The 22647-nt window shown below is 44.2% G+C and overlaps 1 protein-coding gene across 6 annotated transcripts in view; it reads left to right on the top strand.

Annotated features, from left to right (window-relative positions):
• The window catches only part of SDK1 (sidekick cell adhesion molecule 1), a 385608-nt gene that overhangs the window by 309607 nt on the left and 53354 nt on the right, over window positions 1–22647 (top strand). For all 6 annotated transcript variants that reach the window (XM_039732208.1, XM_039732207.1, XM_039732210.1 and 3 more), the window contains 5 exons: window positions 1795–1893; window positions 10372–10566; window positions 14698–14899; window positions 16744–16847; window positions 18935–19005. In XM_039732208.1, the coding sequence (XP_039588142.1) occupies window positions 1795–1893; window positions 10372–10566; window positions 14698–14899; window positions 16744–16847; window positions 18935–19005 (671 nt within the window). The remainder of the gene's footprint in view (window positions 1–1794; window positions 1894–10371; window positions 10567–14697; window positions 14900–16743; window positions 16848–18934; window positions 19006–22647) is intronic.

The following is a 22647-nucleotide window of genomic DNA, read 5'->3' as shown; positions in this document are numbered from 1 at the left end:
CTGGTAGAAAACTCAGCAGTATCCCATTGGTCATGGGCTGAGAATCTGGCACAGTTTCTTTTCAGTTTTGAACCCAAAGGACATTGCCTGTACCTGGTAGAAAACTCAGCAGTATCCCATTGGTCATGGGCTGAGAATCTGGCAAAAGCACAGAAAACCAGTGTCCCCTATTTCCTCCTTCCCTGCAGCTAATGAAGAGGAAGAAAACTTCGGATATTGAACTCTGTAACTTGGTGGAGATAATTTCTATTGAAGACAATTTTAGAGACCAATTATAAATTCCTATTGAAGTTCAATCATGCTAAAAAAAAATGTGTTGCAGTTGAAAGCAATAAACAAATCTGGGTCTGACTGGACTGAGGAAAACTTCAGTAATCCACTGTCCTTTTTTTTTAACCCCAAAAGAATAAGGCGTTGACCTTGGAAGTTGATCCTACCAGCTTCCTTTTGTAGCTGCCTCCATCACTTCCCAGGGGGTTCCCAATGCAGTTGGGTTCCTGAAGGAACCCAAGCAAGTCCTCCCTGAGCACACTGGTGGAAGCATTCCCGCTGATGGAATTCTACAGAAATTTGATTCAATTCTTGAAATATTTTTGGGCTTTGCAGATGCTAAAACTGCTTTTACTTTCATTACCTTTTCAGGAATAAATAGGTTGAGATCAGTGTGAGAGGCTTCTGTTTAAGTCTCTCTCTTTCTCATCAAAATCTTTTCAAAATAATAATGGAGTAAACATTGGTTTACACAAGTAAATTCATTAAGGTAATTTGGTTGGGCTGAAAACATATTCAGACTTCTGCCTTAACAAAACATTTTCCATGCAGTGCAGGGAAGGATGGAGTGGGAGCATGTGGGGTCAGGGACAGGAGCAACAACTCCCTGACATTTTTTTAGCCTTTTTCTCAGCATACTCCCTGTGTATGGACCTGGCTTTTCTATGAAAAGAAAAATAAGAAAAGTTACTGTTAGCAGAACTCTGCAGGGAGAGAAGAGCACTCAATGAAATGTACATATCAGACTGTAATGAGATATACTTAAAACTGTTTGTTTTGGATAACCCCATTATAGCAGTTCCCTCCTTAAGTGCATGTTGGCAAATGAAACTAATTGTTCTTCCATCTCCATACCCCTGACATAAATATGTTGTGTCTCCTCTGGGCTCAACTTAATTAAAAGTATCACCAGGAGTAATGCAGGTGGAATTTGTGCTGAAGGGGAAAATTCATGGATGGTAATGTATGAATTAGCATCTCCTCACCTCGTGAACCTGGGCTGGTCAGCACCATTTGTGTTAATGTGCCTCTCACCTGCCTCAGGTTCTCCTGCTCACACCTCAGTGTTTAAAATGCAAATGTAAAGTCAGGAAGCGGTTCAAAGCTGGTGCTGATGACACAGGGAAGGGATATTATTGAATTTCAACAGGTATGAAGTGAATTCAGCTATATAACTCTCTGTAAAGGCAGCTTGGTGTCTTGCTTCATAGTGTGTTCTCAATTACACCAGTGGTGATGCTGCACTGAGAAAAATCTTACAGAGCTTAGAGCTCCTGGTACAGTAAAAAACCGCTGTAGGGTGCACTGGTCTGTGTGCACCTTGGTGTCTGAGGGTGTTGGAGACCTTTATCCATGGACAGAATGTATATTTATATACAGAATAAATGTGTACTGTGCACGGGTGCTTCCAACCACTGTTGGAGAGATCCAGCTTGGGTCGTAATTCTGTACAGGGTGAGCAGAAAACCCGTGATCCCTCTGATGTGCAGTGCCTGCTGCCATGCCCTCTGTGTTGCCTTGCAGCCCCCGGGCCCCCCGTGAGGCTGGTGTTCCCCGAGGTGAGGCTGACGTCCGTGCGCATCGTTTGGCAGCCACCGGAGGAGCCCAACGGGATCATTCTGGGTAAGGTGGAGCAGCAAACCCTGGGCTGGGAGTGGGGGGATGGAGATCAGAGCAAGCTGCAGCTGTTGAGTATTCCTTTGCCTTGCACATAAGCGTATCTCCGGCTGAGGAAAAGAAAATGTGCTGCTGAAGGGCTGTGGTGAGGGGACCAGTCTGCAGGGCTCCATGCTGTGGGTTTTCCTGAGCCAGAGTTCAGTGTTGTTCAAGGCCCCGTGTCTGAATGTCATCTCTCCTCCCATCTGTTTGGCTGACTGTTGGGAAAACTGCCTGGAGACCTGGATTTTCTCCCATCTGCATTTGGGTTGGTAACCTGTTTGGCTGACTGTTGGGAAAACTGCCTGGAGACCTGGATTTTCCCCACCTTTGCCAGACACGCCCAATGTTTCAGTTTCATGTGTGCTTCCATTTTATTGCTTCCTTGAGATAATGTCTGACAGGTCATGAGGAGTTAAATCCTATTTGCCCTTTCATCAAGGGAAAGAGAGGCAGCAAGGCATGACAGGAATTTGCAGAAAACCTTCTCACCTTCCTGCTCTCATAACTCTTGGGTTGCCTTTGCAATATGTGCACCAGCCACTGTTGCACTTAAAATGTGAAGACTTTTACAATGTAAGAATCCATTCCTGCCTCTAAAATTAACGTAGCTCATAGTTACCAAGCAATTTAGTGTTTTCTGCTGCTGCTGAACACATTTTACAGTCCTTCTGGCTGGTGAGTAAAGATTTGTGTCTCAATTCTGAGAACAGAAGCAAAAGCTTTTGTTTTTATCTAGTACTCATTCTGCCAGGCCTTTCTGCTTCTAATTTCACTGCCATCCTTCAGGCTCATGTGTTGGCTTCCAGCAATATTCCCTAAAGCCTTCCTTGATGGCTGGAGGGTGCCTGCTTCAAATGCTCCTGCAGAGGTGGCATTGCTTTAAATACAGAACTCATCCTGCATTGCACTTAAATCTTGAGTCAAGAACTCAAAGTGTTTGCTCAGGTGTGTAGTTTACCAAAGTGATCCTGGCATCTGAAGACACAGGGAAATCATCAAACAGCATCCAAAGGTAGACTCTGCAGGATTTTCTGAGCACGAGGAGGAGTCTGTGGAGCTTGGCAGTGGTGAGCTGCCAGAGATGGATCCACGCAGGGTTTCTCTGCAGCTCAAGAAAGCTTGGCTTCCAGGTTGTCTTGTGGCTTTGATTTGTTGCTTTTTTTAAGGAACTGTGTGTCCTAGAACTTGCTTTCAGCAGAGATTGAGATTTGAGTCACAGGATGTGGTTAAGGAGAAAAAAAATCATTTGATAGGAGTGATGAGAAAGCATAAAAGACATTTTGCTCCCCCAACTGTGTTCCAACCTCTCACGTTGCTGCACTTTGTCAGCCTCATTTGCTGGAGTTGCTGCAAGATCAGTGGAGCAGGAACTCTCCTTTATTTTTTCTTTGCAGAGTGCTTTGTGCAGTGCATCCCCTCCATAGCTGGTTCTTGCTCATTGCCGTTATGGTGATGATAAAATCATACAAAAAACGGGGTTGGAAGGAAAGGGAAAAGATTCCCTTAAAGAATCTTTGGCATGTTTGGGGTGTAGAGTGTTGTTTCCAATTGTTGCTTTCACAGCCCATGCCCAGTAAGACATCCCAGGATACTTCACACAGTCCTTGACTACTCTGATGGTGTAACTAAGTCAGTTCTTGTCCCACTGTTCATTCCTGCACTTTCCCACTGGACACTTCCAGGTCAGCCAGTCCTCCTTTCACAAGAACATTCAGCTTTTTCTCTTTAAGTGTGATAATTTGCAGATGCCTTTATTGAATTTCATCTCAGTGATTCCAGACCATCTCTCTTCATTACCCAGATCTCTTTAAATGACACTCATGTCCTCTAAAGTGTGCACAGCTTGGTTTCATTTTTGGTGTTTGCAAGCAGATTGGCAATTCCATCAGCGAGGTCATTAATGAAAGTATTAAACAGGACCAGACTCATTCACGAGGTCTCATGAGAGCTTACTGTGTCCTCCCAGGTTGTTAGCAAATTACTCATAATAACATTTTATTTTTTTAAGCGTTCACTTCAAAATGTGTGGTGTTTTTCTTAGATTCTGTTATTGTGTTTGCATTTGGTGGGACTGTGTGCAACCATATTAAAGCCTTACTCAAAGTCAATGTGGATCATATCTACTCTTCCCACCTGGCCAATTACACTGTCAAAATGGAAAACAGATTATTTGATATTTATTATTTGCTCCAATCAAACAGATATTGGCTGTTCCCTGGCACATTATTATCCTCATGGATGCTTGTATATTGACTCATATTTTTTTCCAGGTACTTTCTGTGTATTGAACTTTAGTCTGATTTGTCCATAATTCCTTTAGTCGATCTTGCCTCCTTTTAAAAGGTGGTGTACTCTGTTTGCCCTTTTCTAATGTTCTGGGATGTCACCTGTCGTCCACAAGTCCTAGCAGAGAATGGCTAATTATTCAGAGATGGCTCCATCTCTGCAGGGCAAATTTCATCAGGCCTTTCTGACTTGATTACATCCAACTTAACTAAATATTCGTTAACCTGTTCTCCATTCCAGCCTGCATCCCTACTTACATTGTTGTCACTTTTAATTTGTGTGGAGGATCTTGTCAGCACCAACTTCTTGTTGTGTGTGAAAATGCAGCAATGCAGGTACCAGCCTTCCTTCCCTCTCTGCCTCACCTGTCTTGTGCTCATTTTTTCTTCCTGCTGGCTGACCTGTTCTCCTTCTCTCCCTCAGATTTCTAATGTATTTATGAAATCTTTCTCATTGCCTTTGCTGCCCTTCAGGTGATAACTCACTTTTCTCTTTGGCCGTTCTGATTTTGTCCCTACGTGCCTGTGCTGTCTATTTATACACTCCCTTAGACCTGTGTCCTGTTTCAACTTTTTGTCCAATTCACTTTTGATTTTCAGGCCATTAGTGAGCTCTGAATGCAAACATGTTGGCCTCTTATCATCTTTTGTCTGCATTGGGATAGTTGTACCATTTTTATTGTCTCTTAAAATGGTCAGCTAACCTGGATTCCTTTTTCCCTTAGAATTTCTTCCCAGGGCGATGTTACCTGCCAGTCCCCCCCATCTACCTCTTTGAAGTCCATTGTCTTTATTCACCAGTTCTCACTTTTATTTTCTCAATGGTAGAAATACTGAGGTTCCTGGAGGAAGTAGTTAGCTGCCAAAGAGAGAAAAAGGGAAAATTGCTCATGCTGGGTACTTCTGTGATCCTTCCTAAGAAGTGAACCATGCTTCAAAAATAGATAAAAAACTATGTGTAGCGTTCTAAGGAAAGGTTGCAAATTTGGGGAGTTTGGCTTTTTATTTTTTCCCTGTACACTTTTTACATCTCATTACTATAATGAACATCCAAAACACCACTCCAACCCTCTGGTCAAGTGCAGCAAAGTGGAGTCATTGGGAAAAATAAGTGAACGTAATTTTGTGTGCTGCCCTTCTCTTCACTCCTGGGGCTCGAAAGAAAAACCACTTGCTTTGCAAAAGCAACTTATATTCAGAGCCTTTGAACTAGTGTTCCTGCTCTGGCTGCCTTGTCCTCTGAGCATACACGCACCTTTGCAGCTAACATTTCTGTAATCTATATAAAAACATGTTCTAGCATTTCAGAGAGAGATTAGCAGGATGAAATACTGGCAGGCACCAAGAGGGAAAACCACTTGTTTGTTTGTTTAAATATTTTACCATGCAAGACTGTGAGATATTTCCCTTTTTCCTTCTGGGAATGTTACTCCAACCATCTGAGGTTTCACTCTGTCTTCCTCTCTGCACTCAGTTCAGCCAGCACCCACATAGTTCCCTCAAATGCTATTAAAGATAAATGAGGCATTAATGTGCATTTGTGCACTTCAAGCCATGAGCTCCCCCTGAAAACGAGAGCTTAACCCACATCCTCCCTGGCCCTGGTTAGTATTCCTCACGGTATCCTTGTATTTAGCATTTACCTGCAGCTTATTGCAAAAAAAGAAGTGTAAGAACTCCGCCGAGAATTAGAACCAAAATTGGATGTAATCCATGTTTGCAAATTCCTATTTTGATCCCAGGCTGCATTTGCACACCCGCTGGCCCTAAAACAGATAAGCAGGAAAATCAACAAACTGGATTGCTGCTCTGCCGCGCCGAGCGTAACCTCGTGGTATCGCTCAGCTCTCCCCGAGTTCTGTGACAAATTAATAATTGTTTGTATCTCTGCTGCACCGTGGCCTGCACCAACGGGTGCTGTCACTTCTTGAAGGGCTTTGTATGGTGATGAGCCTGAAAGCTTTTTGATATTCATGGGGTGTTGTCACCCTCCTGCTGCCTGTTTGCTTCGGGGAATCCAGCGGCTGTGTTGCGGTGACCTAACGTTTAACAGGCAGCTGCCATTTATTGAGTTTGGGAAGTGTGCAGCCCATGGAACTGCTTGCACTTGTGCAAAAAAAATGCTCAAAAAGATGCTGAAGTGAAAAATAAGCCTCGTTTCAATGAATAAATAAACTCCTGACGACTTGATCTTTTCAGGAGGGTTTTTAGTGCTGGTGTGGTCTGGTGACTGGCAGCACTCCCAATAGCAGAAGGAATTTGGGATCTAATGCTATATGGCAAAAATGTTAAGAAAATATATTAATTCTTATTGACCATCCAGATACTTCACATTTTGTAAGATATTCCTTTCCCCCAAAACTTTGCTCCAATCACCTTTTAAAGGTTATACTTTCATTCATAATATTTGATTTTTTAATTTTTTTTTCCCTAAGATATCTGCAACGTCTTATTGTCATAATCTAGCAAGGAAAAAAAGCTGCTCATTCCTCCACTGCAGCAATTGCCTGTTATAGCCCTCAAGCATACATTAATTTCTCTTTGAACACTTTCCATTTACCTCTATTGATTTGTCTCGTTTGATTTCACTTAACATTTCCTTTCTTCTCCTATCCCTTGTTGCTGAAATTCATCAACGTAATAATTTTATCTTTTTGATCTTGCATTAGCCCTAGTTATTATCCAACTTGTAGTTTAAGTACTGAGTCTTCTGTGCCACTCAGAAAAAATAAATGTAATGCTTTTCATGCCAGTCTGGATTGTCATTGTCCCAAACTGTCTAACAGGAGATGCAGGGGGTCAGAATGAAGTACTGGGTGTCTCTCAAGTGGGTTGTAGGTAGCAATAAAAGTGAGCTGAGTTCAGGTGTACAACTTGGATATTTGCCTTGGAATCAGACCTATGGAGGTGTTTAGTTTCTTAGGAAATCTGTTAAGGTGATGGCTCTGGTCATGCAAACTCAGGAAAACAGATATTTCCTCAGACTTTGTGCCAACAGCAGATGTCGGAGGGGACAGTGAAAGCTGCTGCTGTTTTTCACAGGGATGCAAGGAAAGGGAGTTTGCAGAGCCTGTCGCAGAGACAGGCTGTGACAAGTGATTTCCTCTTTCTCACAGCTGAATTAATGATTTCACTAGCCACAGACCCACTCTTGTGTAAGATATTGTAATGGCCTAGATATGTACGTGTTCCTTTGCCTAATCTGGGTGTGTTTGTAATTGCTTTCCAGCATGACTGCCACCATTTAGTAGTAAATAGTTATCTTTCTACTCCCCCCTTACATTTTAACTACACTTCATATTTTACAAAGGTTTAGAAAAGAGAGGAAATTACTCAACAAGGATATGTCCCAGATATCATACTTATCTTTTAATAACTAGATAAATCAACTTTTCTATTCTTTTAATGTTCTCTGTTTCCCTCCAGGTCTTATTCTTTGCATCCTATATCCCTTTATCAAGCTTCTTTAGCCATCTTAGTTGCTTTTTCCTTCATCTTTCTTGCTTCTGTAAAAATTTCCCCAGTGCTTTTCTTTGACTATTTTTTCCTCCTTGTTAAGATCCTGCACTGGGGTTTTCACTCCCACATTCTTCACATCAGTATAAACAAAAAAGATCATATATATCAGTTCCTTCTCCCTGTTGCTCTCTGTCTTTCTGTGGACTTTTTAAAAAGATCAAAATATTGCAGCATTAAAGGTACAGAAATACTTTGTTGAAATATATTGGACCAGTAATGGAAGAACTAGTCCCATGGATAAAAAGAGATAATTTGCAGGTGAAAGAATGAAATGTTGAAAGTGTAAGACCCCAAGACTTTGCTGGGATCTAAGCATACTCAGAAGCACTGAAAAATCAGGAGACTTTTTAATTGATTAGAATAGAATAGAACAGAACAGACTATTCCAGTTGGAAGGCACCTGTAACAATCATTAAGTCCAGCTGCCTGACCAGTTCAGTGCTGACCAAGTTACAGCATTATTAAGGGCTTCATCCAAATGGCTTTTAAACACAGACAGGCTTGGGGCATTGCCCACTTCTCCAGGAAGGCAATTCCAGGGTTTGACCACCCTCTCTGTGAATAAATTCTTCCTCATGTCCAGTCTGAATCTTGGCTGAAGCAGTTTTGAACCATTCCCACATGTCCTATCAGTCCCAGGGAGATGACAGAACCCGGATAGTTTGGGTTAGCAGCAACCTTTGAAAGCCATCTGGTCCAACCCCCCTGCCATGAGCAGGGCAGGGGCATTCTCAACTAATAAAGGTTGTTGTGAGCTGTGTCCAACCTGACCTTGAAAATTTCCAAGGATAGGGCAGCCACCACCTCTCTGCAGCAGTGTTCTACCACCCTGGTAGATCAGCATCTCCCTCTCCACACTCCCTCCTCAGAGAGCTGTGTGGTCACCCCTCAGCCTCCAGACGAGACAAGCCCAAAGTCCTCAGGCACTCCTCATAGGATATTACTGCCGGCCTCTGAAGAAATCTAAAGCTCTCCACCCAGCTGTGGAAATGTTCCTGTAGGATTAAACCAACCACAGCCCGGGGGAGCTGGGGCTGAAGCCACGGGTGCTCGGAAAAGCCGGGTCACTCCTCGAGGTGTTGGTGCAAATTGTTCCACATGAAGCAGCCGTGACTGCTGCCCCACGTCCCCGAGCAGCTGCCAGGGAAGAAAGGACAGGGAAACCCTGGTGCATCATCAGTGGCACTGTGAGAGTCAGCACAACAAAATTAATACCATCTGTATCCCAATTAAATTCCACTGTTTGTGGCAGAGTGCGCCACACACGTGTGGCATCAATTCCAGGGACTGCAGGAACTCCAGGCCATTTCTGTGAGTGGCAATGTGGCAATTGCAGCATATTCACAGTGGGAAATAAATGTCACTGGGTTTTCTCTAATAGCCATAGGTAAGATCAACCCCTCAGATTTCATGCACTGACCTTTCCCAATGAACCATGCCAGGTTTGGCTCCCCTTGGTCTTGTTACAGCCAAGATGTGGTGGGAGTTCAAACTCTAGCTGGGATATTAATTCCATGAGAAAGAGATGGCTCAGGTGCTGCAGACCTCTTTTGTCATTCAGAGGGTGAGCAGAGGGTTGGCAGAACTGTGCCGTGACTGTTTTGTTTTCAGCTGGTTTGATTTGGATTTGTTGGCTGTGCTCTGCCCTGTGTAAGTCCATGGAGCATTTAATCATACATTCAGTTCGGGCAATAAAACCCCACATCAGTTCTGCTATTAATTGATTTTGGAAGTCAGCTGCTGGACTGGAAGTTACCATTGAGCTCCAGAAGTGAGAGCCTGATTGAATTGCTGGGTTTAGAGAATAGATTTGAACATTTGGCAGACCCTCTTTGGGGGACAGTTGTCGCTAGTGGTGCGTAAGAGCCCTGGAAGCCCTCCTTGCACAGTGGAATCATTAATAACCCAAGCTAAACTGTGAGCTCCTGATTGTCAGGCAGGGTGGAAGGGGGGTTATCACTTACAGGCATCAGCAAAATTGATTATTGAGACCTGCCTGGATGAAGCAGGACCACAGAGCTTGCAGGCTCCTTCCTGGGGCTCTGGGCAAGGGCAGCGATGCTGAACGACAGAAGGGTGGCTTTATTGGCAGTTCTGGCACTCACTGCTGAGGGAAAAGCACTTGCAGAAAGGAGGAGCAAGCTTTCACTGGAGCAATGTGAAGGCTGCATGGTTTGGTCAATCTAGCTGCTGGAGCTGCAGCTGAAGAACCTTGAATTTGAGCCAGTGCTGAAACTGGGAGAGGGCAGAACAACCAGTGACCGTGGGTTGGAAAGCTGGAACTGGAGCGTTGCTTTGAACCACCTCAGCCAGGTGACACATTGCACCAACTTTGCTTTCCAAAAAGGTGCCAGAATGCCCAGGAAGACTTAAACTGGTTTTGCATCTTGTTGGCCTAAGGAATGGAAAGTGAACTCAGTTTCATGGCAGTTGAATCCAGCAGAGCCTCGTGTGTGAATGATTTCCTTTGTAAGGTGTGTGGCATCTGCCAAAAATCAGAGCTTTATAGCACTGAAGGCAGTAAATTACTTTTCTCCTGACTTCAGATAAGCGTGCAATTAGGATGAACTAATAGTGCTGGTGCTCTTTTGTCCCTGCTAGAGCAGCCAGCTGAGCCTTTTCCCCTCTGTGCTTGCAGGGTACCAGGTCGCCTACCGCCTGGCCAGCAGCAGCCCCAACAAGTTCACCACGGTGGAGGTTGGCTCCACAGTCCGGCAGTTCACGGCTACAGACCTGAGCCCAGAGTCAGCCTACATCTTCAGGACGTCTGCCAAGACCAGGCAGGGCTGGGGGGAGCCTCTGGAAGCCACGGTGATCACCACTGAGAAACGAGGTAATGCTTGCAAGCTGTGGGTTCAGGGAATTTCTGTGCCTGCCCTGGAGCCTGCGCTGCACTTTGGGGGATTTTAATAGCAGGCTATGCCTTCTCCTTCTCACCCCATAAACCTGCCCCAATCCATGGCAGCATCATGATTTGAGAAAGCAAGGCAGACTTTTATGAGACACAGTTCTTCTAACCTGCCGGGCTGTTGGAATTGATTTTTCCATCAGCTGCTATATTGGCCATGTGCAGCCTCCTTTTGCAGTCAGATGGGCTTTTTTTTTTTTTTTAGCTCTCTCGTTTTCTAGAAAGATTGCAATCTTAAGAAAGTAAGTGATGGATGAATTATATTGATTAGGGAACGCAAAATGAGAGGCAGTGGTGTTGCAGAATTTCTCCACGGCTCCTCCATTGTGCCTCAGCCCTGACCTAATGTGTTTCTAATTACTCTGGCCTTTCGCTGCCACACGCTCCAGTAGAGCCTTTGCATCTGGATTGCCCAGACTTTTTCTGCTTCTTGCATCAGCCATGAAATGGTTGTTTGCATCCTGACTCTCCAGACAAGTTCTGCTCTGAAGGGAATCTAGAAGGTGGCATTTATATGTGTGTGTAAATGAAACCAGATGCTTTGATACCAAATGTACCAAAATGTGAAAGACGTGTAAGGTATTACAGGATCTGCTCTGCATCACTGCTTGTTTTTAATGCTTTGGCTCAAGGAACTGCTTATTCCTCCAGTTTTAGAACTGTAGAGCTTCAGTTAAAAAATTTGCATTTTCTACTTGTGCATGAAGATTTTTAATTTTTTTTTTATTCAGAGCTAGAAGAGAATATCTTGCTGAATATTGGTGGAGAACAACAGTGTGGGTTTTCCCCTGGTGTTGCACATAGGCCATGTTCCACTGCAAAGAATGTATCTGGTCTCTTGAGCTGGCACAATCAAAACAAGCCAGGGTAACTCTACCAGCAGCACTAGGTTTTGTGCTATGTCTAGATATTGATATTTTTTAAGTAAAATTCTCCCTCAAAAACTAGGACCATACAACTCCCATGCCATATAAAAGTCACAGTTCAGAGAAGAGCCCACTCGAGCAGGTCACCAGGCCAGACTTCCAGAGACATCTTTCAACTGTTGTTAGAATTTCTTCATGTGCTTGGGGGCTTGCTCTTGGGGCATTATAATGCAACCAATGATATTTGCTTTTAATTCCTAAAATGTTCCTGGTAAGCAATCATTTGTTTAAAGTCCTTTCTACACCTTGCACATCATTTATTGCAAGAGTAAGGATCTCCCATTGTATTTGCCAACAATGTCTTCCTCATTATTTTTCTTTTAACGTTTCTAAGAAGAGAGGAGGTTGATGTTCAGCTACCAACAGCAAGAGCCTGTGAGGTGCATTTCAACCACTCCTGGCCTGTTTGGTTGGGTTTAAAATTCCCTCTGGCAAAGCTCTGCAGGTCATGCGCAGCCTTCTGAGTGTATAACAGTGCAGTCCTCAGAGAAAGAACCTCTGGAGATGTATTAGGAAATTGGAAGTGCCTCTGCTAAAGCAACTGTCCATCAAAGAGATTTATCAGCTCAAGGTTTCTCCCACCCCTGTCTGATTGCTGTCAAAGGGGAGGTTCAAAGCCTGACATGTAGAGGTTTCCAAAAAAAACCCACCATGCCAAAAAATGAATTCTCAAAACTCAGGGCCTCTCCTGCTCAATAAAATGTGCTGAGATTCCCCAGATTGTGCACAAGGATGCACACCAGCTCAAGGCAGAACTCCCAGCTCCTCTGTGGGAACAGTGACCCCTTGTTGCTATCAGTGCTTTAGGGTTATCTTGAGTACCCAAATCACAATGTAACATAATCCCTTTCTCTTTTTGATGGACAACTCTGCTGGGTCTCTACGTGCTTTGCAACCACAAGTTTACTGATATAAAGTATAAGGACAACAATGTATTTTCTCACATCAGCAAGGATTATAAAAGGGGATGATAAAGAAATTTATCCAGTGCAGATATTTTGCTAACAAGAAATTAACCTGAAATGTGTATACATGACAATAGATATTCTGGAATGAAAAGATATCTAATTCCCATTAATAAAGATGTATTTAATATCCTCATAGTCCTTGATACTGAGGTAGAAAAACATAAAAATTCTCTTAAAAATTAACAAAATTAGTCACTCTTGCCCTTGTAAATTCCTTGGTTAATCCCAGCATAAATCTTTACATTTTGCAGTGATGCCTGTAATTTATAGATCCCAAATTATGTTGTGGCTGTATTCTCCAGAGCCTCTACTGCAGTGCTTTGAATCTACACTTCAGAAAAGTCAACATTAGTGATCAGGGCAGAACTGAGTCAAAAAACTGAAATGTAGCAAGAAATTAAAAGTAGTCTATAGAGTCATGTGGCCTTTCAAGCCTGCACTGACAGTCTCACCTTAGCATTTGCTTGTGGCTAAACTCCCATAAATAAACTCTTTATACTAATGGGTTTGTACAAACAGTCAGGGAGTATATCCTGCAACACGGGAGATTTTAAGATCTCCCATTAGCAGTAGAAGGAAACCAAATCATGGGAGACTGACTGCAAGATCTGACCTGCCCAAAAGTGCAGAGCTTATCAGCAGAATGTATAAAATCCCTGCATGACTCTCCCTCCCTGGCATGGAATAACCCCACGTCCCTGTCTCTGCCTGTCAGTGTAAGGCACTGACCTTTCGCGTCGTGCTGCTGCTCACAGGCTGCTGGCACCCAGGGCTTCCTCCAGCTAATAGCTTACAAGTCTTTGGGCACTGATGTCAGCGAGAGCAGGCTGCAGAGAAATGCCAAAACATGCAGGAAATGGTTGTAGGGGATGGCAGGGAAATGAAGCGCTGGCCGTGTGGAGCTGTGAGGAATCAGGCAGGCAGAGGTGTGTTTATGGAAACAAGTGCTGATGAAGTTGAATTGAATTGCTTCTCAAAAGCAAGTCACTGCGGTGTCTCCAATCAATTTCTGCTTTATTACATGCCACACATTTTAATCAGAATCAATAATCTTCATGATAAACAATTAAACAATTATTCCTCACTCTATAGAGTTTCTCTATTGAAATCGATGGAGTGCGGAGACGCGGTGACGGGAAAGGAGATCTGTAATGAAACAGTTGGGGGCTGGCATGCTTACACCTGCATTGCAATTCCCTGCTCATCCCAGAGGTGTGAGGGTAATTACTCTGGAGAGATCTCCCTCAGCACTGGCTGGTTTGACTTTGCAGGTTCAAGGTTAGTGGGTATGAAGAGAAGAGTTGGGGAGCAATGGAAGGAACCTGCACCAGGTGCTCCAGCCCCAGCTCTGTGGTTTGGAAGCAGCAGCACCAGGAGCTGCTGATGCCTCCTGGTTCCTGCCTCGTGCAGGAATTCAGTATCAGCTGTGTATGCTTGGACTCTGCCACACAACAGCCTGTTCCAGCTCACTCCTTCCTCTTCCTCGGAAGAGTTGGGGAGCACTGGAAGGAACCTGCACCAGGTGCTCCCGCCCCAGCTCTGTGCTGGTTCCACGCTGGGGTTTGGAAGCAGCAGCACCAGGAGCTGCTGATGCCTCCTATTTCTTGCCTGGTGCAGGAATTCAGCATCAGCTGTGTGTGCTTGGACTCTGCCACACAACAGCCTGTTCCAGCTCACCCCTTCCTCTTCCTCATGCCTCAGCTGGGGAAAGAGGACCCTGCACAGCACAGAGAGAACGGAGTTCCTGGTACCAAGTAGTAAGAACAGGTTAAAAAGTGAGCTAATTTACACACAGATTCTGTCAAAAGAGCAACTGCAGCCAGAAGCACATCTGAGTTTTATTAAGGATTGCCTTGCTTTGCTTGGCTGCCAGTTCTGATGATTTTTCTTTAACCTGCCAGGTCAAGACCCCCCCAAGTTTGAGGTCCACCTGAGGAAGGTTTATATCCTGTGGTGACCTTTGATGCAGGGAGATAAGAATCGGTTTTACTGCTCCTCCTTGCAGTGGAAGGTTGAGGAATGGGATGGCTGCATACTTCATGTGACAAATCCAAAAATTCAATGCACATTGGCTTTGCCACTGTGAAAATCTGACCAGCCTGTCTCATTTTATGTTGTTTTGAATTTCCTCTCAAAGCAGCTAAATTATGGTTTGATTGCAGAACGACCAGCACCTCCCAGGCAGGTGATGACCCCCCAGGGCAACGTGTCCTCCCGGAGCCTGGTGCTGACCTGGGTCCCTGGCAGTGATGGATCGTCACCAATCCGATATTTCACAGTGCAAGTGCGGGAGCTGCCACACGGAGCCTGGCAAACCTACTCCTCCTCCATCAGCCATGAGGCCACATCCTGTGTTGTTGAAAGGTACCACGTGATCCCAGGCTAGCACAGAAATTTCCATACTTTCCCACTAGTCAGGAAACCAAAACAAGCATCACTCAGCTTCATGTTCTTTTTGGGGGAGAGAGGTTAAGTGAGGCCGCTGCTCCCATTTTAGAGGTGGTGTTATGAACAGCAGTTGAGAGATTTGCTGAAGGTCATGCAATAAATCTAATTAAAGTTGGACTGCAGTGCATCTTTTTGAAGCCTTTCCTGGAAGCTCAACACTACAGATAACACTTCTCGGGCTAAATCATATGTAGCTACACAGTGCTCTGTAAAATACAACTAGTTAAAAATCCTTTCAGTAGTGACTGATGTTAAAATCCACTTCGAATGCTGCATTGCAATTATCTCTATATAAGCTTTTCCAGATGAAATGAGAACCATTTTTATCTGTATTTTCCATACTGAAGTTTATAGATAGCATCAGAATGTTTAAACTTTGTTATTCAGGCTTCATTATATCCTCTGCAATACTGGTGTAATTAAAGTCCTTGTAACATCAGCAGAAGTAATTGAATGTCTACGAGCAGGTACTTGTTTTGCTGTCCATTTCCTCTGTTGACAAGCCAGTACAAATCAGATTATTTCTAAAAGGCTGTGAGCTTTTAGGCTGTGAGGTATTCCGAGCATTCAGATACAGATTTTTTGGGTCTGTTATTAAAAGCATTGGAGGCTGTGGTATATGGCAGCTCACTGGTTGTGCGCCAGTATCTTTCCAGTCAAAACATGCAAAAGCAAGGAAACCATCTATGTCACTTGTACTTGACATTGGCAAGACTGAAAACAAAAGATCTAAAAGGATGATTCACATTAATCAAGTTGCTGTAGGTAAGTAATTCTGTCCTGATAGGGTGGCACAACTGAAAGAGATTTCTGCTCCCCCTTGCTTAAAAGCACTTTCCTGTGGAAGTCCAGAAGAGTCATGGATGTGAGAGTGCTGCCCATCAGAATGCATTATCCTTGATGTTTAATCATTCCTTACAAGTAACTTGGGTTTGTAGTAAGTGTTCCATCTGCCAGTGGATGGTTAGACACTACCAATTAATTAGTGAAATCCCCCGTAAGTTACAGCTCTGCATTTCAAACCTCTGCCTGCGACTCCAAAGGCAGCCTCCCCTTCACCTCCCCTGCCAGGCCAAGACAGAATCATCTTTGCAAGGTTATGTCAGCTGGAAATCACTCTTTGCATATCTTAAAGCACCACATAGATAAAAGAGCTGCAGGGAACCTGTTGTCGCCGTCTTTATTAAATAATCCAAGTAATGGCATTAATTTGGGATTCAGCAGGAGCAAAATGCACTGATCAAGTGGTGTGGTGTAAGGGATTAGTCAGGAGCTGGCACTCTGAATTCCAGAGCCTGCTGGGCTCTGGCTGACCCTGGGCACATCTCCTGCCTCCTCCCCACCAGTGCTGCCCATCCGTGCTCGGAGGATGGGCTGACCCAGGTGGCTTTGGAGGATATCTCAGCAAAGCACCTTGAAAGCCAGGCTCTGCACAGCCATGCAGAACTCAGATAGCAAGCCCCAGTCGTGGGCTGCTCCATGAGCTGTAGTTCAGGTCTGTGTTCTGGTGGTCTCATTTATTCAGCAATAAATGAGTGTTTCTGGGAACTCAGGGCAGGGATCGTCTGGGAAGGTGCTGATGGCAGCAGGGGTGGGAACACCCAGGCAGCTGGGGGAGACTGCAGAGAAGAGGCGATGGGGAGAGGAGACAAACTGCTCAGTGACTCTGGTGGGCAGTGGGCAGGGTCTCTGTGGAGGCAAGTTGTGATAAGGGAGGGAGATCTCATCCCGTTTTCAGCCTTGTTTTCCCCATTCCACAGCTTGAACCCCTTCACCTCCTACAAGCTGAGAGTGAAGGCCACCAACGACATCGGGGACAGCGACTTCAGCGCAGAGACAGAGGCGGTCACAACCCTGCAGGATGGTAAGGGAGGAGGAGGAGAGGCACACTGGGGGCTCCCCAGGGCTCCTGGAGCCACTGCAGGGTGTTCTCCATGGAGGCTGGAGTGAAAACCAACACCCAAAGCAGTTTTGTCCACAGGAAGTTGACACAGGTAGCAATGAGATACGGCTGAATTAACAGGCAGCCTTTAAGTGTCCTGCTGTGCCCTCTGATAATGAATCATACTTTCAGGAGTCTCAAAATGGATTTAAACTTCATTTGATTGGCTTCCAAACTCTGCACTAACCATTATCTTTGCAGAAATTGAATAATTTACAAGACAGCATTAAAAATAAATGTAGAGCCCTGCATACATTTGAAGAAGTTTCTTCAATTGTTTTCCCCTCACAATCCATGTCAGTCTGCAGAATGGCAAAATTGCTGAGGTATAAGTAAGAAAGAGTATGAAGCTCCTGGAAACATGAGCATTTAATCCAGCAGATCAGAACTAATAAACTGTGAATGACATTGACAAGGCTTTTATTTTTAGCCTTAGAGATCAGCTTCTAATTCCTTGATTGTATAAAGTCGATGCCTGAATGCAGAAGTAGCTCTGATGTCTTGAATAGAGAAAGGAATTCTGCAAGTAGGAAAAGCATCGGTATGTGCTTTGACCCTGGAAAACTGGGTAATCCTGGGATGCATACATGGATAAATATGTATATGTGGGTGCTGTGAGGTGGGGCGTCAAAAGGAAGTGGTCTGGTTGCACCAGGGGAAGTTTAAATTGAATATTAGGGGAAATTCCTTCACTGTAAGGTTTCTCAAGCACTTGCAAAGGCTGCCTAGGGCAGTGGTGGAGTCCCCATCCCTGGAGGGAAGGGAAAGCCGTGTACATGTGGCACTTGGGGACATGAGTTAGCAGTGGGCTTGGAAGTGGGCAAAGGCTGCCTAGGGCAGTGGTGGAGCCCCATCCCTGGAGGGAAGGGAAAGCCGTGTACATGTGGCACTTGGGGACATGAGTTAGCAGTGGGCTTGGAAGTGCTGATTTAATGGTCTTAGAGGTCTTGTCCAACCTAAATGACTATATATATAACCACAGAGGAATTATTTCCCACAGAGCAAGGAGTGATGAGTTAGAAATGACACTGAGATATAAAAATAGGAAGCCATTTTGCCAGGGAATGTGATCTTGAAATCAGAAGACCAGAGAGAGGACAGAGCTCATCCCAGAGTGTGGGATGTTAAACAGGAACCCATTCAATACCTGACCAATGTGCTAAGCAGCCCCTTAAAGGCATCCTGACTCTCCACCTTCCTGCACAGCAGCAGCAGGGTCAGTGCAGGCTGTAACGGGTGCTAATGAGGCAGCACTGACTCACTGTTTTGGAATTTAAAATTTCATTTTAAGTTCTCTTTGAATTTAGCTACAGTGGATCCAGAGTTGTGCTTGGCCTCTTCACAATACAGGTGGGAAAAAACTGTGAAAGCTTCTCAGCTCCTCAACAAACTGGGAATTTATTGTGCTGAGCAACCCCAGTGCTGCCACTTGAGCATTGCACTGTGGAGGGCTGTGAGCTCCTGATAAGCCTTTGCTTCGTGTCTTTGAGCTGCTGTGGAGTGTGTGGGAGGCCATGGGCAGAGGAAAGGGTTAACCTGTGGTAAATCAAGCTGTCCTGACTAAAATAATGTGTGGCTATGTGACACACACTCCTAAATTCAAGGCAGGCTTGCCCCAAAGGTGGCAAAAAAATCTCCTGAAAAATCTGTGAGCAGTTTTCTCACCCTTTGGAGCCAGCACACGGCTGGTTAAAATCCCTTACAGATGGGCATCGGGTGGTCTGTGGGCAGCTGGCTGCTGCAGCTTCCTCCAGGTTTATGCCCTGAGCTTTTCTTACTCTGCTCAAGCTGCCAAAGCCCCAGGTAGAGCAAGGGATGTAAGAGGAGTGCCTGGCTTCTCCCTGGGCCCCAACATCCACATCCACCTTGCTGCTTTTGGGACCCACCACGAAGCAGCTGGGGAGATTTCCTTCAGCAGTGAAGAAAAAGAATTTGATGAATGAAAGAAAAGCTGTCCCTTTCCCACCCTCTTGCTGTAACTGCTTTTGTTTGCTTTTTCTCTTGTTTAGTTCCAGATGAACCACCCAGTTCTGTGTTAGTAACTCCCCACACGACTTCCTCTGTCCTTGTGCAGTGGCAGGTAAGCAAAATGAAAAATTCTGATGTTCCTGTGAACAATTTTTTGGTTGCTTTAACTTGTTGAATTTAAGGGTACATTGCCAGGGACATTTTCTTGAGCTGCAAGTATTGTACTAACATTGAAGGACTGCAGCTACTTCCTTATTTGCCTGATCTAGCATAAATTTTAGTGATAAATGGAGATTCCTGTCAGTTGTTTTACCTCCCCCACTGGGAGGTAAAGGGGTGTCTGTAGCCATGTCCAAGATTGTTTCTTGTCAGATTCTCCTGCCCTTTCGTTGCTCTCCATGGTTGTGCATCTTTACACAGAAAATACTCCACGGAGCATGGTGTTGGTAAGATCAGGTAATCAAAAGCTCACGTTGTGCACCACCTCCTCCTGCTGCTGGAATGATCAGAAGCCTGAGATCAGTGCCTGAGATCCCATTCATACCTCTGAGGAGCTCCACATGCCCTCTTGACTCTTTGAGAGGGAAACATTGAGTTTCTTCAGAGAAAAGAAAGGAAGTTTGAGCTCTCTGCAGTCTCTCCGGGTTAGATGGGGAAGTATTTGTGTCAAGTCTGCATTTTATATTGACATTTCCTCTGCCTTCCTTTATCTCTCAGTCGTGGCCTCCTGGGAGATGCAGGAACATTTTGTGATCCTGTGCCTGAGGTTTCTTTTTGCAGAGTGGGCATTAATAGAGGGACCCCAGTGGGGTACTGCACATTACCCATAACCCATCCTGGAGAGCCTCTGCCCACCCTGCTCCCCAGACAATGCCCCCCACACATCATAAGGATGACTTTGGACAGATTGCATTATAGTGAAAAATGTACATATGCATTTACAGTACAGATGGGACTCCTTCCATTTTTGGAAGAAAAATATATGGATGAGGGTGTGTTTATTGGTGTGCAGCAGCACTTTCAAATCTGCCTGGCTGTGCTGCTGGGTGCCTGGCCCCAGCTCACACAGGAGAATCCTGAGCAGCAGCATTGCTTACAGCATGTTGAGCAAATAGAAGACATGTTGAGCAGTTTTACCAGAGGAATTATGGAGAGATGCAAATCCTGCAACAGGAGCCCCCAGCAAAGGGAAAAAAGAGCAGAAAGAGAGGACAAAGAGGATGTGAGGCACGATGGACCACAGAAATAATCGTTCCCCCAGCTGACTGATTACTGGTGTGTAGTTAATGTGAAATAGGTGGTTGTTTAGGTAATTGGATGCTTTTCATTTCATGAAAGTGAAATGGGGTTGTTGTGCCAGAGCCATCTCAAGGGAGTAGTGGGCGATTATATGTCATTACCACATGTATATTAATAGGTCCTGGTAATTCAACCGTACTATATTTTTCAAATAAACAAAAATCTTGAAGTCCCACAATAGCCTCCAATTAAGAGGAAGTTTCACAGCAGTGTCTAAGAAATAATGTAAACTGAAAACAGCAGTCAAGCTAAATGGGAGAGTGGATTTCCAAGCAAAGCTAAATTTTTTACTTTGAGCTGTGTTAATAATTCACAAAACAAATTCTCGATGCACTATCTGGGCTTTCAGCTGCTTGGTCCAATCAGTCCATTATTTTTAAATTTAAAGGAGGAGGAAAATAAGTAATTTCCAGTGAGGTCTGTTGTATCAATAATGCAGGGTTATTTCAAATGTTCTGGAGGATGTTACACTTAACATCAGGATCATGTACTGTTCTGCTTCTACCTTAGAGAGAACAATTATTCAAACTTACATTTCAGTCTTTATTTATTTATTTCTCTTTAGAAACAGCACAAAGATGTTTCTCTTACTTCTGTACACCATTATGGGCTGCCACTCATAACCATTTTACCTATTTCAGCAGATCCCCCAGGCCTTCCTACAAAATCCTGAATAATCCATTACATCAAAAGCAGAGTTTTGTCCACAGAAGACAGATAGGAAGGGGAAGACCTGACCTTTTAGCAGAGTACCCTTTCCAGGAAAGAATCATCATTTCCATGGCAAAAAGAGAGACAGTTTGCAAGCTATTTATTTTCTGAGCTTTCCTGTCTCCTAAATCTTAAGGAAGGAAAAAATGGAGAATCGCATGATAGCATAAGATAACAATGTTTTATTTTTATATATTGTTTTATAAGGAAACAATAAGATCAGTGTTGGGTCACAATGAGAAATTAAGCTTTACTTGTAAGGCTGTTACATGGCAGAGCAGGGAGTCACAGTCTTCTCAGCTTCAGCAGGGTTTTCTTTTTAGAGTTATGCAGGATATTCCACTCCAACTTTTTTTTTCCCCTAAATTTGAAAAAAAGTTTATTAGTAATTAAAATAGGAAACGTCATAGGTAGGCGAGGACACTGCTGTGCTGTGGAGCCCTTCTCTGCAAGGGCACCATCAGGGCTAAAGTAACTTCAGTGTAATACAAAAACCAGAAAATCAAAAGATTGCAAAAAAAAAAAAATCGGGAGAGAGGTACTGATAAACTCCAGTAACCCCATCTCATCTACTTGCACAGGAGAGTGTTTCAGCTGGTCCATGGCAGTAACATCATGGGGCAGCTCTGGAGGAACCTGGCACTTTATTTGGTCTATTTTCTTAGTCCCTTGGACAAGGGGCTCTCAGCCTGAGACTAGGAAAGGCTGTTGTACAAGAGCTTGATTTATTTGCCTTGTGAAATGCAGTCGTAGAGGGAATATGATTGCCCTTTCTAAAATACATCACAGGAGTAAACACCCCACAGGGAGAAGAACAATTTAACCCAAAAGGCAATGTTAGCACAGGAACAAATGGTTAGAAACTGGCTATGAATTATTTAGATTAGAAATTAAATGAATGTTTCTAACAACCCAAGTGGCGAGGCTGGGAACAGCTTCCAACAGGAATATTGGGAGAGTGAACAATCAGCTCCATTTCTTGGTTGGTTGTTCTGGTTGTGGTTTCTGGAGGTTGTTCTGTCTGTGAAAGAAGCTTTCAGCAGGTGGGGTTCTGCAGTGGGAAGCTCCCAGCCCTGATGATCCTCGAGGTCCCTCACAAGCCTCTATCCACAGCATCGTTCTCTGCTCAGATCCCAAATAACAGTGAGAGGTGGTCAGAGCTTTGCCAGGGGTTGGAGCACAATGATGAGCATGAACTGATGAACAAGAGATTTCCACCCAGGCAGAGCAAGTGAAATCTTGGGAGGATTTGGGTGGCTTTCAGCAGGCTCTGTGCAGGACAGCTGCAAAAGAGGGCAGCTTCTTCCTTAAGCAGTTGTAGTTTCCTTATGTAATTTTCTTTTTTTGGTTTCCATAAACTGCAGACTTTCTACTTAATTCCTTCAGCCCTCACCCAAAATTCCTTCAGCCCTCACCCAAAGCAAGGTCCTTGGCACTGAGGACAGTTCTCTCCCTCCTCTTGCCATTGCAATGGAATAATGAAAAATTCATGTCATTTCTGGAAGCAGAATTACCAGAGATCTTCCTCATTTCTGTCAAGATGTCTTCACTTTCTTCATTAAAATTACATGGGGCATTACCTTCTATTGTGAGTGTTTCACACCAGCAGTTAATTTTTACACAATGCTTTTCCTTAGTAAAGTTCTCAAGGCTAGTAGGGATCTTTCTGGATTAAAGGCAAGATTATCATTAAAACCCTTTTCATTTATACTTTCAGCCCCTTAAATTTCAGTTAAAGAATCTT

Source organism: Passer montanus, unplaced genomic scaffold, assembly GCF_014805655.1.
Source record: "Passer montanus isolate IOZ18808 unplaced genomic scaffold, ASM1480565v1 scaffold8, whole genome shotgun sequence".
In the NCBI taxonomy this organism is placed as follows: domain Eukaryota; kingdom Metazoa; phylum Chordata; class Aves; order Passeriformes; family Passeridae; genus Passer; species Passer montanus.
This window is presented reverse-complemented; position numbering and strand designations above follow the sequence as displayed.